At 49.9% G+C, this 16320-nt stretch overlaps 1 protein-coding gene across 12 annotated transcripts in view; it reads left to right on the forward strand.

Moving 5' to 3' along the window:
- The first annotated feature begins 1052 nt into the window (after positions 1–1052).
- The window catches only part of MGA (MAX dimerization protein MGA), a 65267-nt gene continuing 49999 nt past the window's right edge, over positions 1053–16320 (forward strand). For 11 of the 12 annotated variants that reach the window (XR_011047907.1, XM_068397490.1, XM_068397493.1 and 8 more), the window contains exons 1-2: positions 1053–1327; positions 14119–15260. Coding sequence is in view for 11 of the 12 variants with exons in the window: in XM_068397490.1 (XP_068253591.1) it covers positions 14197–15260 (1064 nt within the window). In the remaining variant the exon portion in view is untranslated. Of the gene's footprint in view, positions 1328–10668; positions 10729–14118; positions 15261–16320 lie in introns of those variants that run through there. The other variant, XM_068397491.1, reaches the window with a different exon arrangement.

A 16320-nucleotide genomic window follows, 5' to 3' on the forward strand; every position in this document is an offset into this window, starting at 1 on the left:
TGCAAGACACCTCTGCCTTCATTGACAGTTACCGCGCTCGCTCTGTTGGTTACAATCGCCACAGAGTTCATCCAGCCTCACCTATCTGTATGTGCTCACGCTGCCTATGGCCCAGGGGGTTTTGTTCATGTGTATTTTTTTCTTCAGTATTTGTTCTGTTATTTTACTCGGGACCGAATATAATCCTTCTGGACGGTAATCTCCAGAATCACCTTTTGTCTAAGCCACACGGGGGTGTTATATTTAGAAACGTTATTGAATATGTCCCCGTGCTGAAGACTGTACGGCCTTTATTTGTTAAACTCTCTCAGCTTATAACTACCCCCAGGTATCTTCCCGCTCGCTCGTAACGGGCACGGTTGCAGTTCTGCGGGTGCTCAGCGAACACGTGTGGCCCCGGGAGTCCTGCTGGGTACGGGGGTTTTGTGCGAAGAGCGTGGAAATGGTACGGACATGTCTATGAGCCACATCACCCGTTGCAAACGCCGCAGGGCGGAAGGAAGGGACAGACGAGGCCGCCGAGGTACCGGCTGCTGCACCCGGCACCCCTCGGCTGCTGCAGCGGCGCGGCTGGCGCGCACGGCCCCACTGCGCCCCGGGAACGCGCTGCGGGCAGCGTAAGGGGGTGCGCCCGGCGCCGCCCGCCCGCTCCCCGCACGGGAGCCCCCGGGAAGCCGGCGCCAGGCCGGGCGACGGCGGGCAGCGGGCCCCTGCGCCGTGACGGGGCCGCACCCGCGGGAGGAGAGCGCCCACGGGAGGCGCCGGCGGGAACCGCGCCGCCACCGCCCCGCGCGGCCGAGCTCCGCCCCCGCGGTAGCCGGGCCGGGCCGATCGCCCGTCGCCCGTCGCCGCCGGCCCGGGGGTGGCGGCCGCCCGCCCGCCAACGGCGAACGCGCGCCCGTGCGGCCCACGCGCGAGCGGCGTGTTTCCCTCGCGCAAGGGCGGGGGAGGGGCAGGAAGGGCGTGGCCCGGCGGAGGGGAGCGGAACTGCGTCGGCGGGCGGCTCCGGCCAATAGGCAGCGCGCTGCTGGCGGGCGTCGCGAGGCAGCTTTACCGCGGCCGCTGCCGGCTGCGCCCCCCTGAGCACCGGCGCCTCCCGGACGCGCACTCCGGTACCCGCCTGGCGGGGGCGGCCCCGCCGCGGGGGGAAAGCGAGAGGAAAGGGGCAGGAAGGACGGGAGCGGCCCACGTGATGGGCTGCTGCAGCCAATGAAGACGGCAGGAGGTTGCGCGTGGCAGGCGAAGGCCGCAGGAGCCGCGAGCGGGGCGCGTGGGCCGGGGCGTTGCTCGGCGCCCCGAGCCGCGTGGAGCCGGCGGCGGGAGGCAGGTAGGAGCCGGTCGCCCCCGGGGCGCTGCCCGCCGTCCCCTGCCCCCTTCCGGTGTCCCCCTCTCTCCCCCCGTCCCTGTTTTGAAGTTTTATTCGAGGAGGTGGCGTGAGGTGTGCGCGTCACGTGAGCGCGGCGGCCCAATCACACGTGCGCGCTCCCTCCCCTTCGGCCGGGAGGGCCGCGTTTGAGGCGAGGGGGTCGCGGGCCCGCTGGGCGGCCGTGGCGGGGAGCGGAGGGCAGGCAGGCAGCGGAGGGCGGGCTGCCCGCCCTCGCTCCTCGCCCGCCCCCGCGCCGCTTCATCTGGGGTCGCGGACGGACGGGGGGGCTGGGGAGTGGCTGGCGGTCACCTGACGTGGGGCGGGGGGGAGGTTAAAGGGACTGAGCAGCCCCGCAGCTCCGCATCCGGGCTCTTCGGCCGGGAAGGGTCAGGTGGGGCCCGGCCCCGAGCAGCTGCCGCCGCACAGAGCTATCGCCCTCCCGCGAATCGTCTCCCGGCGGGGGCGTGGCCAGCGCCACCCGTGAGACGGGGCTGGGCTCCCCGCGCCCCACCCCGCCGCAGCGAGTGTCTTTCCTGGGGACCTGCCCCGGTGCCGGGGGACGTGCCCGCACCTCTACTCGCTCGGCGCCACGGAAGGGTGGTTCAGGGGGTGGCAGCGGGGCCCCTCGGCCGGGCGCGCCGGAGGCGGAGCGGGACGGGTCGGTGGAGCGGCCCCGGGGCGGCCCCTGGCCCGAGGCGGCGCGCGTGCGCCTCGGCACGTCGCGTGCGGCGGCCGTTGGTGCCGGGCGGGGGCGGTGCCCGCTCCTGCCGCCGTGCCCGGGCAGCGCTGCTTTACCGGGGCTCGGCTTTACCGCGCCCGCCGTTCCGGTATCTTCTATCTTTCCGCCGGCGGAGGCTGGGCACCGCCGAGCCGGGGACGCGCCAGCGTGGCGCAGGAGGCGGCTTCGTGCGGCGGGTTGCGCGCTCAGCCGGCTGCGGTTGTCGTTGCGGGTCCCTGCCGAGGGGAGCCGAATAAATAAACAACGGTGCTTCCTGGAAGGGCGGTGCGGTGCCCCGTTGGGTTCAGTGGTTGTTGGTGGCCTTAGGTACCGCGCTAGGCGATAAGCAGTTTAAAAGGGGGTTTGAAATGGTAAGGTGAGCTGTCTGTAAGTTGGTAGGCGTGAGGGTTAGCATTATTTCATCTACCTGGTTAGATGAGTGTTTTCCGATAATGTGGTTTGAGTTTTCTTGCCTAGCTTCTTAAGATGTCAAAGCTTATGCAGTCACACTGCCTGACTCCTTAACACGTAATGTCCAAACTCGTGGGCGTCTTTAATTGCACTTGATGGAGTGGGCTGAAGCCCTGAAGATTTGAAGTTGCTACAGTCTTCGAAAACCGAAGGTTGTGTAAAGAAGAGAGCAGGCTGATGAATTGGTCTTGCCACTTTAAGGTGTTATGCCCGATGCAGCGGCTCGCTGTGCGGCTGCAGCACCCTTTCAGTGCCCTCAGGCACAGTCCTTGTGAATGTTACTGAGAACCGGAATGGGGAATTGGTTCTGCTTGAAAAATGTTGCTGTGGGTGAGCATTTTTGTGTGTGTTTATGTGGGGGGGGAAAAAAGCATAGTTCTTGGGTCTGGCAGAGATGGGCAGCATTCATTCACTGACGTATTCCATCTGACAGCAGCTGGCTGTTAACTTCACCTACTGTTTACTCAGTGTTGGTGCAGATGCTGTTGTGCCTGCCGTGGGAGGGAAATGTGCAACTGGAGGAAACCAATGTTAGTCCCACTTGTGAATAAACTTGTTTGGTCACCTACTAGAAAAAAAATAATTGAAATTCTTTCTCTTTGAGCTTATGCCACTTCTTCGTTTACACTTAAGTCAAATCCTAAGTATGTGCTTGTGTGTGTTGGCTTTTTAAAACCTATTTCCTAAGGAATGGGAAGTCCAAGACATTCTTTTTACAAACACAATGGAATAGATTTCTGCCTGTAGGAGTGAGAAAGAACTCTCATCTTGGAAGAGGCTGTTGTCCATTTGCTGTTCCATAAACAGCGGAGGATCTACTAAAAAATTCAGCCATGGAATGCACATAGGAAACAGTGCCATTAGCTGTGACACCAGCAAGGCTTACTTGATGTCTTGTTCTTCCGTAATTAGGATGTGGTGTGCATTTTGGGTTTTTTTTTTGGTGTGTGTTTGTTTTAATGCTGGTTGGCTTCAGAACAAAGAATTGAATAATGGTGGTGGAGTTGCTCTTCTCTCTCCACAGAAAGATGAAATGTGCTTTCTCTGTTGGATTCTGGCTGTTTTTAGTACCTATGATAAATCCATGATATATCTTTTTCTGAACTGGATAAGGAAGAATGCAATGAGGATGATATGGTGAGAAGAATAATGAAGGCTTGTCATGAGAAGAAAGCAACCAGAAGAAAGTTGTGGGTTTTTTTGGTTTTTTTTTCCTCTTCCTAACTACTCAAGCCCAAAACAGAAAGGCAGTAAGGGATGTGAACAGCATAAAAGACAGAAAATGAATGTGGGAGCCAGATAAAACATATCTGCAATAAAAATGTTTGCATTCATTGCTACAGTCATTATCTTCAGGAAAAGCCAATTTGGAGAATGACAAGATCATGACGTAATTACTGTTAAACAAATACTTGTGGTGATAGAATAGTGCTGTTTTGCTAACTCCTGCAGTACAGTGCTTTCTGCTAATATGGTGTGGCGTGCCTGACCACAGGGTACATCAATAAGTCAGTAATCAAGATGGATATAAACATGGAACCCATCACCAACAGTCTGGTACTCTAATTGGTGTTACTCTCCTTTTTACCATGACTTAAAAGGGAAATAGATGTTTCCTCGTAGTTCTAACCTGATCAGCCATTGGTGACTCTCTAGCAATGAGTATTGCTCTAAGACAACAGCTGAATGAGTAGGGTACTCCTGAGCTCGGGTTATTTGCCTGACTTGTTTTGCTGAATTTTTTTAATTTTTGCTCTTTTTTTTTTTTTTTCCTGTGATGTGGACAAGATCCCCAGCTGAAGATTCATGTATGTGATAAATGTTCCTCGTGATGGCCATAAAGGGACTGAAATTCATCAAAATGGTGTTATTCCTGCTGATAATGGCTTGTTTCTGCCAGTGTTGGGTGGCAAAACGCATGAAACGTTGCTGTATTCTTTTATTTTGTAATTTTCAGTAGTTGAAATAATAGTATATTGAAAAAAACACAGCAATCATTGAATGTATGAGTAGTGGGCATATCAGTGACTTTCTGATAAAATACGGAAAGTAATGTAAAATACATTATTTTAAATGTTGAAATAAAAATATATTGTATACAGATAAAAAAGAGCAATTATTTGTAGTGGAAACTGGCTTTTCTCCCTGCACTCTTACCGGTGGTTCATACTTTATATAAGTGGATTGTGTGTTTCCATTTTGCAGTCTTCAGTGTTTGGGAAGATGTCTGTAGTTCCCAAAAGTTCAGGTGACTCTCAGGAGATGGAGAATATTGTGCGCTGTGCATTACAGGATTAATGCTGTTAAACGAATCACCGACTTTATGGGGGACTGAAAATTTGGACTCTTGTGGCAAAGTATTAGTATTGGCGAGGTGAAGCAGGTATTTTCCTCCTCCTCCCCCCCAAGTGTTTGCTCTGCTCTTCCAATAGAAGCTGCCGCTTTTGCAGGGGTGTAGCTGACAGTTGATGAAGCACTTCCTGAGCTACCACCTATTCATCCTGCAATAGTCAGGGCTCTGAGTGTTAAGTGAATTTGGTTTTAGTACAAAGTAATGCTCTGGGCTGAAATCTGATGGCGTACAAGCTGTGTTGTACTTGCTGTGGGGATAGTGTGTTCTGTGTGTGGCTGGAGCCCGTGTTTTAGCGTGTTTGCATCAGCAAGAAAACCTAAATCTGGAAAAACAGATTTCTTACTCTTTTTTTTTTTCCCCTGCAACAGTTCATTTCTTGCAATATATATATTTTTTTTTTAATCTCACACTTTTATCTAGATTCTGCCACCACTTACACCTTTAATCTTCTTGCACTGAGTTATACTTCCTCACTATAGCTAAAGGAAAAACTTAAGCTACTTCTCTAACATAAATAAAATTATGTTAACTGTTTTTTTTTAAGTATATTTGGGCTGGGATTCTGTTGCCTAAGGACAGGGGTCTGGAGCTGTCACAGACGGCTGTTAGAGACATCTGTGTAGAGCAAATATGCAACTCTGGGAGGCCAGTACTCTTCTAGAGAAGTAGTTGGAGGCTACTGAGGCCAGTGATGGTATAGAAAATGGGACTAGGTATGTTTCTATAGGCAGTTTAACACAACCTGCAGTTTCAGAATTAACAGGCTTTCTTGTGGGGTGCTACTGTGTTAATCATTTTCCAAAGTGGCAAAACATTGGCTAAAAAAAGTGTGGTTTTGTATTTTAACCCTTGTAGTGGGCATGTTGGACAACGCTTCTGACGATAACACTAGATTTTCAGGTCTTTAACTTTTTTTTTTTAATGGCCAAAACTTGGGACTTTGCATGATTGTGGGGGGGCTGCCTGGTTGTGGTCAGTAAAAAACTTGCAGAGTAGGGCTCTGCTGACTGACTGCCACTGTGGGTGTATTACATTGGCACGGTTGGTTTTGATAGCTGTTGTTTTCAGCTAGTGAGTCTAGTTTCAGCTTGTGCTCGTTTTTAGCTAGTGAATAGGAGAGCTGAAGGCCTCCTTTATGCTCCAGTAATGCTCCAGAAGTAGTGCTTTTCAGAGCATACTGTATGACAGAAATGTCCTGTAGGGCATCTGCTTGTGTAGTAGAGATCTTTGTATTTGAACTGAAAGGGGGATTGCTACACAAAAAATGTGATCGGCACCTCTTCTATGGTTTCCACAGATTGGCAACTGTTATGTTCTGCTTAACTGTGTCTGCAACATATGTTGCTCTCCCATTTACAGATCTTTAGCAAAGTCTGGGTCTTGTGACCCTCCAGCTCGTGATCTGTTATTGAATCTTTACTGAATCTTTTTTTTTTTTTTTGGAGACAGGTTGGAAATAAGAGCTGCTGAAGAACACAGTTTTTTACTACAGCTGCAGCTAGCAATCTCTGGACTGCTGGGTGGTGAAGGTTACAGGCTCTGTTACTTGTAGTGTGTAGGCTTGAACTGGTGCTTTATGCTTGTAGACATTACTAAAGGGAGGAATGTGGTTTACTGGATACTGAAATAGAGAATGTAGGTCTACACTGAAACTGAAGAAAGTGGTTCATACTTTGAAGCTGTTGCAGAGTAGGGAATGTGTCTGAAAGAATCATTTTGAGGAAGAGGGTACTTCTTGGTAGTGAACTTCAGCATTTCAAATATGACCATCACATTACTGGTTAGTATAAAGTAACTCCTGCTGATCAGGGAGAGCAGTATTCAGTTGGTGTGAACCAGTTAATTTCTATGCTGCCAACTGGTGTTTAGCACAAAGAAGGCCTTAAAACTGGTGTTTGTACTGATCTAAATGGGATGTAGTTCTTTATTGCAGTACTCCTGTTTCTTGTCAGCTATAAGCTGCTCAGAACTGGGTTACTTAAGCTGGTGAGAATCTGTGGTACTGCTGTGACTTCTACTGGTGAATGTGTTCTCTTGATAAACTAGAGGTTCCGCTTTTGCTGCAGGCAAGGATTTCTACCTGCATTAGGTAAAATGCCAGCAAAACCCCTGGCAATGTCAGCAGTCTCCGGTGTTGCTTCTCTTATCGTCACTGGAACATGTGGCTTTGGGGCCATGAATGTGGCACTGTCTGCTGTTCAGTTGTGTGCAGTTGCTCTTCGTTGTACAGATGGCCATCTTCCTGAAAAAAAAAGACATTTCTGTATTGTCACTGTTTAGAAACATATTGCTTAATAGAAAATAGAGTGTCAGTGTATCCTGTGACCCTAAAACTTGATGACCACTATACCTAATACGTGGTTGCTGTAGGTATGACTATTCCTGATCAATCGTGGACAATGTGTCTTAGTTTTTTAATTGCTGTAATTATTTCTGATTGAATTTGTGAAGGGAAAAATACTGTGCTGGACCAAACAGCTTAAGGCTGCTGCGGCTCTGTGCCCCAAGGTATACCCAGTAGTAAGGCTGAAAATGTATTCCTGGTAGGCACAAGCACATAGAGCACATGTATACATGACATATACATGTGTACATGTCTGGCCACACAGATCAGGCAGACACATAGATACTCACAGGAACACAGACAGCAGCGACAGCCTTATCCTTCTCCCTACCTGAGCAGGATGGAGGTCTGCTAGTGAGAGTGTGTGTGTGTGTATATATATATGCACAAGGTAGATTCCCTCCAGCAGCTGGGCTTAAATTTCAGTCTGCCCAGCAGCTGGTTCCTGGATCCCAGTCGCCCCAGTGGCTGGCTTCTGGACACTTAATCCCCTGAGGCCACAGCCCTGCTCCAGGTACTGGTACATGCTGTCTCCCTCTTAGCTGGCTGGGACTACCCTGGTTCCCTGATGTCCAGCACCCCTCTGCCCCACATGACCTTGCCCTTTAGAGACACACACGTGTGTACACAGAGCTGGTGGCACTCCCCTGGTCCCCCAGGTCCTTAGTTGAGCTGCACACACACGCACCCCCCCAGTGTAGCTAGACTGGAATGCTTCCTTGATTCCTTTCTTCTCTTTATTTTCCATTTGCTATATGAAATGTGAAAGCACTTGGCTGTTAACCTTGGCTTTTTCTTGTGCAAAGATATTTTAGAAACTTCTGAGAGAGAACCATAATGTGAAGCTGTTTTCTGAACATGACCCTTAACAAAAATACCATCTCTCTGTGATTTTTCATATTCTTTTCCTTCTAATTCCTCTGAACCTTTTTTTCTCTTCAAATCTGCTGCTTTCCAGCATTTGAGGTGTTTCCCTTCCACCATACCAACCTTATGTAGTATATATGGATGTTGTAGTTTAACCCCAGCCAGCAACTAAGCACCATGCAGCCACTCGATCACCCCGCCCGCCCTGGTGGGATGGAGGAGAGAATCAGAAGAGTAAAAGTGAGAAAACTCATAGGTTGAGATAAAGACAGTTTAATAGGTAAAGTAAAAGCCACACGCACAAGCGAAGCAAAATAAGAGAATTCATTCTCTCCTTCCCATCGGCAGGCACAGGTGTTCAGCCATCTCCAGGAAAGCAGGGCTCCATCATGCGTAACGGTTACTTGGGAAGACAAACGCCATCGCTCCGAATGTCCCCCTTCATCCTTCTTCTTCCCCCAGGTTTATATGCTGAGCATGATGCCATATGGTGTGGAATATCCCTTTGGTCAGTTGGGGTCAGCTGTCATGGCTGGGTCCCCTCCCAACTTCTTGTGCATCCCCCGCCTACTTGCTGGTGGGGTGGTGTGAGGAGCAGAAAAGGCCTTGACTCTGTGTAAGCACTGCTCAGTGATAACGAAAACATCTCTGCATTATCAACACTCTTTCCAGCACAATCCAAAACATAGCCCCATACTGCTACTATGAAGAAAATTAACTTGATTCCAGCCCAAACAAACCCAATGGGGCTAAAGCTTCCCTTTTGCCGCTGTCCATACCTCTCCTTTGTAAACTGCTATAAGTATCAAAATCACAACCTTACCTTCTTTCGTATTAGCAGAATTTTGTGGTTGAGCAGTTTCTCTGTACAGTGGATGTGTTTAATCCTCATTTTTTTCAGCCTTAGTTCATTCTTCTAGTTAAAGGGAAAAGATACTCCATTGTTTTCTCCTGCAGACCTGCCTATGTTACTGTTTGGATGCACGTTTTTCCAAGTGTGTTAAAAATGTCTTTAGTTATGTGCTTCTGAGATGATCTCCCACAGCATAAACTTCTGTTGCAAATAAACCTTCAGAGGGGTGCTGGCCTTTTGAATGTTGCTCTTATTTTCCTCATTTTCTCCATCCTGACAGCAAAGGCACGTCTGTGTTAGTTAAACTGAGGAGCAGCCCTAGTGAAGTTACGGTCTGTAGTAGGCAGCAGTCAGTACAAAATTTTGGTCTGCTGGTGACTGGACCTTGGAGTCAGCCTAATATGATGCCTTGACTTTTTGGCACCACTGTGTAAATATCCGTCCTTTTGTCATGGATGGAGTGCTGTAAAATAAATACCCTTAATGCAAAAAGGCGGCGGGGGGGGCTTCATGGTGCTGCATTTTGGTGTGAATTCCCTTAACATTCAGAATTCTGTTTTAGTGGGCTTGTTCTCAGAAGTGCCTGGCTTACAAACTGCGATTTCCTTGACGTATGTGAAGGACTGCCAATCTGGGGGTGGTGTGGTAGACTGCTTGGTTGGGTGCTGAGGGTGGGAAGACTGTTAAGGTTGTGCCTGGCCTGTGCTAAGCCAGGTTTTGTTTGTTCACTGGTTTGCCTGACATCACATGGGATGCCAGGCCTTGGGTACTCTGTTAGCCTGGGGCATGGTTTCACAACCCTTTGTCAGCTGTGTGACAATCAGGGCACTTCTGCAGCTTTGGTGCTGTAGGGTTGAATTCTGACTTGAGCTTTGGCAGATCAGTGAAAACCTGTGCAGAGGGATGGAGACTAACGCCGATCCCGGCTTCAGCGTGACCGCCTCGACTGACATGTTCCCGGGGAGGCAGGAGGTGCTTTCCCGGCTGACATGGAGGTCTGCTGCGCATTGCCTTGGCAGAGGAAAAGGCGAGGGAGGAGGCAGCCTTGGCCCGGGGGACGGCGGTGCGGTGCCCCTCCGGCCTGCCCGCAGGGGCGGCTCCCTAAACGCCGCCGGGGCGGTGTCTCAGGCCGCTGAGGAGCCCGGCGAGCGGCGGGGCCCGGCGGGGGCCAGCCCGGGGCGCGGCGCGGCGCTCGCCGACTGTGCCCGGCCGGGGCGGCCGCCGGGCGTGCATCCCGCCGGCGCCGCCCTCCGGCCGTCGTGTGCCAGCGCGGGAGGCGTCCCCGCCGCCGGCGGGCCCCGGGCCAGACCCGTGACCTGAGGCGGCGGGGCCGAGCCTATCCGCCGGGTGGAACGGTGCGGCCGGGCGCCTCGCCCGTACTCCTCGGGCGGCAGCGGCGGGGGGGCGGGGCCGCGGCGGCGGCGCTGCCGCTCGGAGCCCCGCGTGGCTTCGAAGGCTTTGGCGGCTGCCGGCACCGCCCCGGTGCGTGCGGCGGGGCGCCGCGTCCGCGCGCGTTCGAGAAGCTTCTCCGCGCGCGGCGCTGCGCGGGGCCGGACTGGGCTGGGCGCCGGGCTCTGCGCGTGGCGCCGGCACGTGATGGGCAGGCGGGAGGGAGGGGGGCGCGAGCTGGCGGCGCGCCTGCGCGCGCTGCGGCGCGGTGACGTCACCGCGGTGCGCACGCACGTTGTCCCCAGCTGGCGGACACACGGTCCGCGTGAGGAGAAAGGAAGTGGGAGGCCCCGCGCCTCGCCGCACGGTAACTACCGGGGGAGCGGGGGGGCGCCGGCGCCCGGCCGCGCCGCGCGCGAGCTCCGCGCGCTTCCGCCCGCGCCTCTCGCCTGCCGCCCCAACTGCGAAAATTAACACCAGGCGCAGCCACGAGGCGACTGGGCCCAGGCCCGCGGGCCGCTCCCCAGCAGCGACGCGAGGCGCCGCTTCGGGGCCGCCCCGCCGCGCGCGCCGCGGGGGCGGGGCCGCCTCGGGAGCGCCGGCGGCGCCGCGCCGCGCCCCTGTCGCCAGGCTGGGCCGGGTCTCGGCGAAGAGCGGCGTGACTTCCCCACGTGTGCCGGTCCCGCTGCCCGCCGCCTCCGCCCGCCACCGCAGGCGGCGGTTCCAGCCCCCGCCGCTCCCGGAAAGGCCCGGGCGGCTCCCGGCGGCGGCTGCTGCTGCCTGCCCCCATCCCGAGTCTTCCGGCTGGGGGCCGTCCGTCGGGGGAAGGGGCGGGGGGAGCATTAAAAGCGACAAGTGCGCCGCTTGGCCCGTGGTCGTGACGCCACCTGCCCCGCCGGGGCGCTCGCATCTCGCAGCACCGGGCGCAGCCTGCCGGGCCGGTGCCGCCCCTCCGGGTGTGCGGGCGGGCGGCACCGCTGCCGCGGTGTTGAACGGTAGCGCCGCGCGTTCAGCGCTCGCTGCCATTGGGCCCGGCGTCGGGCTTCCGTCGGCAACGCGGCGGCGGTGGTTGGCGGGCTGTGCGGCGGGTCTCGCGCTCCGCAGCTCCACCGTCGCGGCGCGGCTTCCCTTACGCGGGCGGCGGGGTGTTGTCATGGGCGCGCGGGGCGCAGCGCTCCCCGCCCCTCGGCACGGGAAAGGCTGCGAGCGCTGTGTGCGTCAGTCGTGGTCTCGTTTGCAGGTGTTTCGGGTTTGTTGGGTCTTTTTCGAAATCGATTTTTTCCCTTCTGTTTATTTTCCTGCTTTTAGCACCTCTCAGTGCCCCTTTGAGTGTTTTTGGCCCCTGCTGTCTAGATAGATGTTGCTTCTCAAATCCAAGGTCTGTATGTGGGTAGAGAAGTGAAGTATCTGAAGGTGATTAGAACTTCAGCTTCCACAAATACACGCATTTTCCTTGAAATACTGGATTAGAAACTCCAAGCTATGATAAAATAGGTTAGTGTGTATGAGCAAGTGTAATAAAATGTGTGAAATTGTTCTTGAAATAGGCCATGTTAGTGCAGAAATAATGTAGCTTTTGGCTACCGTAATTGCGCATAATCACATTGTAACAACACACATCTTTGACTTGATACTGTGAGCCCTGCTTGTAGTAGAAATAACTACAACAGTGCGACGTAAGAACGCTAAGTGCTGGAAAACAGAAACTGTGACTCAGTAGCTCTCTGTAGGCATAGAATTTTTGCTGAATGCATGGTTGTTGAGCTTTTTTTGAATTTATTTCTGGCACGTGTAAGTTCTACCTCAAGTAAATTTAAAGTTACAGGCTTTCTGTGTATCTTAAACCAGATTTTAAATCGCTTTGGTAGTAAGTTTCCTTCGTGAGCTAATACAATTTTGATGTGTATTGCACAGCATTAATATGAACTCAGCTTTATGATTGTGTGTTCAGTATGCGTGTAAACATGCTGTATGTGTATATAGAGAGGGTAAGTTGGTGGAAAATCACGTGCAACTGAGAATGTGTTTTCTTTCTCCCCTCTGATTTTTAGTAGACCTATTTCTATTGTGTTTTTACAGATGAGCATGAAAAAGTTTTTTTGGGGATAGCTTTTTGTGTTGCTGGGACTTCAGATGTGCTCTATTGAAAAAGCAGGGCAGCATTCTTAAAATAGAAAATACAAATCTGGTTTTGAACAGCTAATTCACTTTGTGTTCTAGACTATATGAAGTAGTAGGGGTGGGTGGTTGTGGGTATGTTTGTGGAGAAGTGGTTCCTCCTGAAAGTAAAACTGAAAACCAGATCTTGTAACTTCACAGGTCTCAAAACCTGTGCAGAACAGTTCTGGTTGTTTTTTTTCCCTCCAATTTAACTTTTAAACGAAGTTTTAAAGTGCAGAGTTTAAAGGGTGGAAGTAGATCTCTTATATTTCCTGGGTGTCAAGATCATTTATCATGGAGTATAAATTGCCTGCCTCCTGAGCTTTGAGGTCATTTCCCACATGCATGTGGCAGCTGGTGCACACAGAGGAGTGTTTCCTCCTACAGTAACCTAGACCTAACAAAATAAAAGTGTCTTATTGAATACCCAGTTCACTTAAAACTCGTGACTTTGAGTTAATTCTCTGGAAAGAAATATGATTGTTTTTAAGCAGTTAACTCCTAGTGACAGTGATTCACTCTTGTCTCTGATTCTCACCAACTAGACACTTGATACAAGATTCAATCATTTTTTGTCAGTGTTATATTCCATATATATTATAAGGATCAAAATACAAACATCTGAATATGGGAATGGCATTCTTGTGAGTTACCAGAAGTGCTAACTTTAAATTTTCACGTTGAGAAATGTAGAGGCTGTTTGAAAAATGAAGTTGTTTATGATCTTTTGTTACAGTATTGACATAATACTTAACCTGTAACGTAGACACACAGAAGTAGAATTGTGTATATGCAGATAAAGGCAACTTTTTTAGTTCCCTAAACAGTGATTAGGCTGATTGTAACAGTACAAATATTTTCTTACTCGATTTAAATTACTTCCATAATTTGGAAGATAGAGGAAGCTAAGGTTGCCTGGTGCTTCACATTCATCCATTTAATGCATGGCCTTTTGGGGGGTTAGTTTGCCCATTTTTCGCCAAAGCTTATCCGTTTGAACTATTTTTCCCTTCTATTCTTTGTCTCTGCCTTGGACAGATGTTTAGAAGTTCTTGGGGTTGGGGCCGGGGGGAGCAAAGAAATCCCGACCACACAAACTTAGCCTTTTTCAGTAAAGAAATTTGGGGAAAATGTTTTTAGTATTTTTTTATTCTTTTTCCTTTCTTTCCCCCTCTTCATTTTTGAGACATTTTGGACTTGTGGGAACTCTTTCTTTCTGGCAAGAGCAAATGACTTCTGCCTTTGCGTCAGAGATGTGCTGTTTGCTCTTCTGAAAACTTCTGCACGTTTTGCCAAATGCTGTTTGTTAAGCAAATGATCTGAAGAGTTGAGGGAATATCAGAACAAAGAGCACTTTGAAATACCAAGTGAAGTGAGGAGTTTAAAGGTGTCATAGCCCCCATGTCTATAAGGCCTAAATTATAGACACACAGGCAACCTTTATTTGTTATATACTAATTGTGCTCAGTTTTATAGCACTGATTATCTTTTAAGTTTTTAATGTGGAGAACTGTTAGAAAAAGGATTTCTCATGAGACTTAATTACTTTCTTAGACTGTATTTGAATAATTTTAACTGGATTTTCCTTTTTTTTCAGAATGGTGAACACACACTGAATATTGTCAGAACTGTGTAGAATTTGCATTTGATTTGAGAGCTTGTAAGCGTGCTCATCATGGAGAACCAGCAGATTGTCTTGGGTAGCCGGGATGGTGGGACTGTGTCTGGCGCAGCGCCTACTTTTTTTGTCATCTTGAAACAACAGCAGGGAAATGGTAAAGCTGACCAAGGAATCCTAGTAGCAAACCGTGATGCTTGTGCTCTTGCCAGCACTGTATTAACTCCAATAAAACCCAAAGTCAAGACGTGCCTCCCAGCTGACTGTGTGTCAGGGGGCATTACTGTCACCCTAGATAACAACAGTATGTGGAATGAATTCTACCACCGCAACACAGAGATGATTCTGACGAAGCAGGGGAGACGCATGTTCCCGTACTGCCGATACTGGATTACAGGTCTGGATGCCTGTCAGAGGTACATCCTAGTCATGGACATATCCCCTGTGGACAATCACCGATACAAATGGAATGGCCGTTGGTGGGAGCCCAGTGGGAAGGCAGAACCGCATGTTCTTGGGCGAGTGTTTATTCATCCAGAATCCCCTTCCACTGGCCAGTACTGGATGCACCAGCCAGTATCCTTTTACAAACTCAAGCTTACCAACAACACCCTGGACCAGGAGGGTCATATAATCTTGCATTCTATGCACCGTTATCTGCCGCGACTTCACTTGGTGCCTGCAGACAAAGCCACAGAAGTCATTCAGCTGAATGGCCCTGATGTCCATACGTTTACCTTTCCACAGACAGAGTTCTTTGCAGTTACAGCCTACCAGAACATCCAGATTACCCAGCTGAAAATAGATTACAATCCTTTTGCTAAAGGATTCAGAGATGATGGCTTGAATAGTCGACCTCAGCGTGATGTGAAACAAAACAGTAACTTAGACTTGGAAAGAGGTGAGGTTTTTAGAACTGCTGGCATTCGTGGTCACCGTGCTGAAGTTGATACATTAGATTTGCACCAGAGAAGTTCAGATTCTTCATTCATTGGTCAAAACCCATCAGACACTGATCTGGAAAAAGAGTCCTTTAATGCAGAAAGGGACTTCTTGGGTTTCCTGGACACTGACCTGTCTTCAGGTGATATGCCAAAGCTAAAACAAGAAGTCTCTGAAAGGTGGGTTAACATTCTATTTTTAGCACAAATACGAGTTGGGTGGGATATTTGTTAAAACATTAAATAATAGGATGCTCAGTATACAGATTTACAGCTGAAGTTTGCCTGACCTGAAATGGCAGAACACTTAGCATTACTGAAGGCTTTTGTTTGCTTAAACATTCATTCAGTCTGAACTTTCTAATGTGTCTGAGAAGTGTGAGAGTTCAGTATTTTTTCTTATGTTGCTTTAACTCCCTTTGTAAAGAAGCGTTGAGGAATTTCCCTTAACCCTCATAGCATTTTAGAAGACTAATTTTTCAGAGTTTTAAACAGAGCACATTGCAGTCATCAAAACATTGCCTTTCTTTTTAGAGTTGCTTACCACAGCAAGGTGCTGTCTCTGTATCTTCAGCTTTCATTAGCGGATGGGTGAGGATGTGTGGTGTATATGGGTATTGCTACAAGACAGTTGTAACTGACAGCATGCCACTGTTTTGTCAATAACTGCTTGTGTGAATTATTTTATTCTACAAAGTAGTATGAGAGAGCCTGCCTGTTGGTACTTGGTTGCCTCATGTTTGCTGTGAGGTAAGAGATCTGCACCTAGGAAAGTACTTCAGAAAAACTCTTATACTGTTCAGACCTTAATTTACTTTGTGGTAATTTTATGTGTACGTACTTATCCAGTATTGAATGTTTGAACCATTCTATTCATATCACACAACAGTAGTAAAGCAATCTAGTGTATATTGAGAGCCTACCCATAGTATGGAACCTGCTAACTCCTAAGTGTTCATGGTGGTAAAGCAAGCCTGGTGAAACCTGTTATTGTACTGCACTTTCACTTAGTTTCCAAAATCTAAGCGGTAGGATAGAGCAGATTTAGTGAACAGTTAATCTGTGTCAAGAGATGCTAGAAATACTCTAAACCTGAAGAAGTGATTTTTTAAAAATAAGAGGTTTCTCTCCTGCCATGTTTCTTCATGTCTGTCTGTGAATACCAGACTTACTCTGCCAAAGATGTAGTGACAAAAGCAGCCTTATGTAGAACAGTACACCAAGAAATTATTTAACTGCA

This window comes from Nyctibius grandis, chromosome 4 (assembly GCF_013368605.1).
Source record: "Nyctibius grandis isolate bNycGra1 chromosome 4, bNycGra1.pri, whole genome shotgun sequence".
Lineage (NCBI taxonomy): Eukaryota > Metazoa > Chordata > Aves > Nyctibiiformes > Nyctibiidae > Nyctibius > Nyctibius grandis.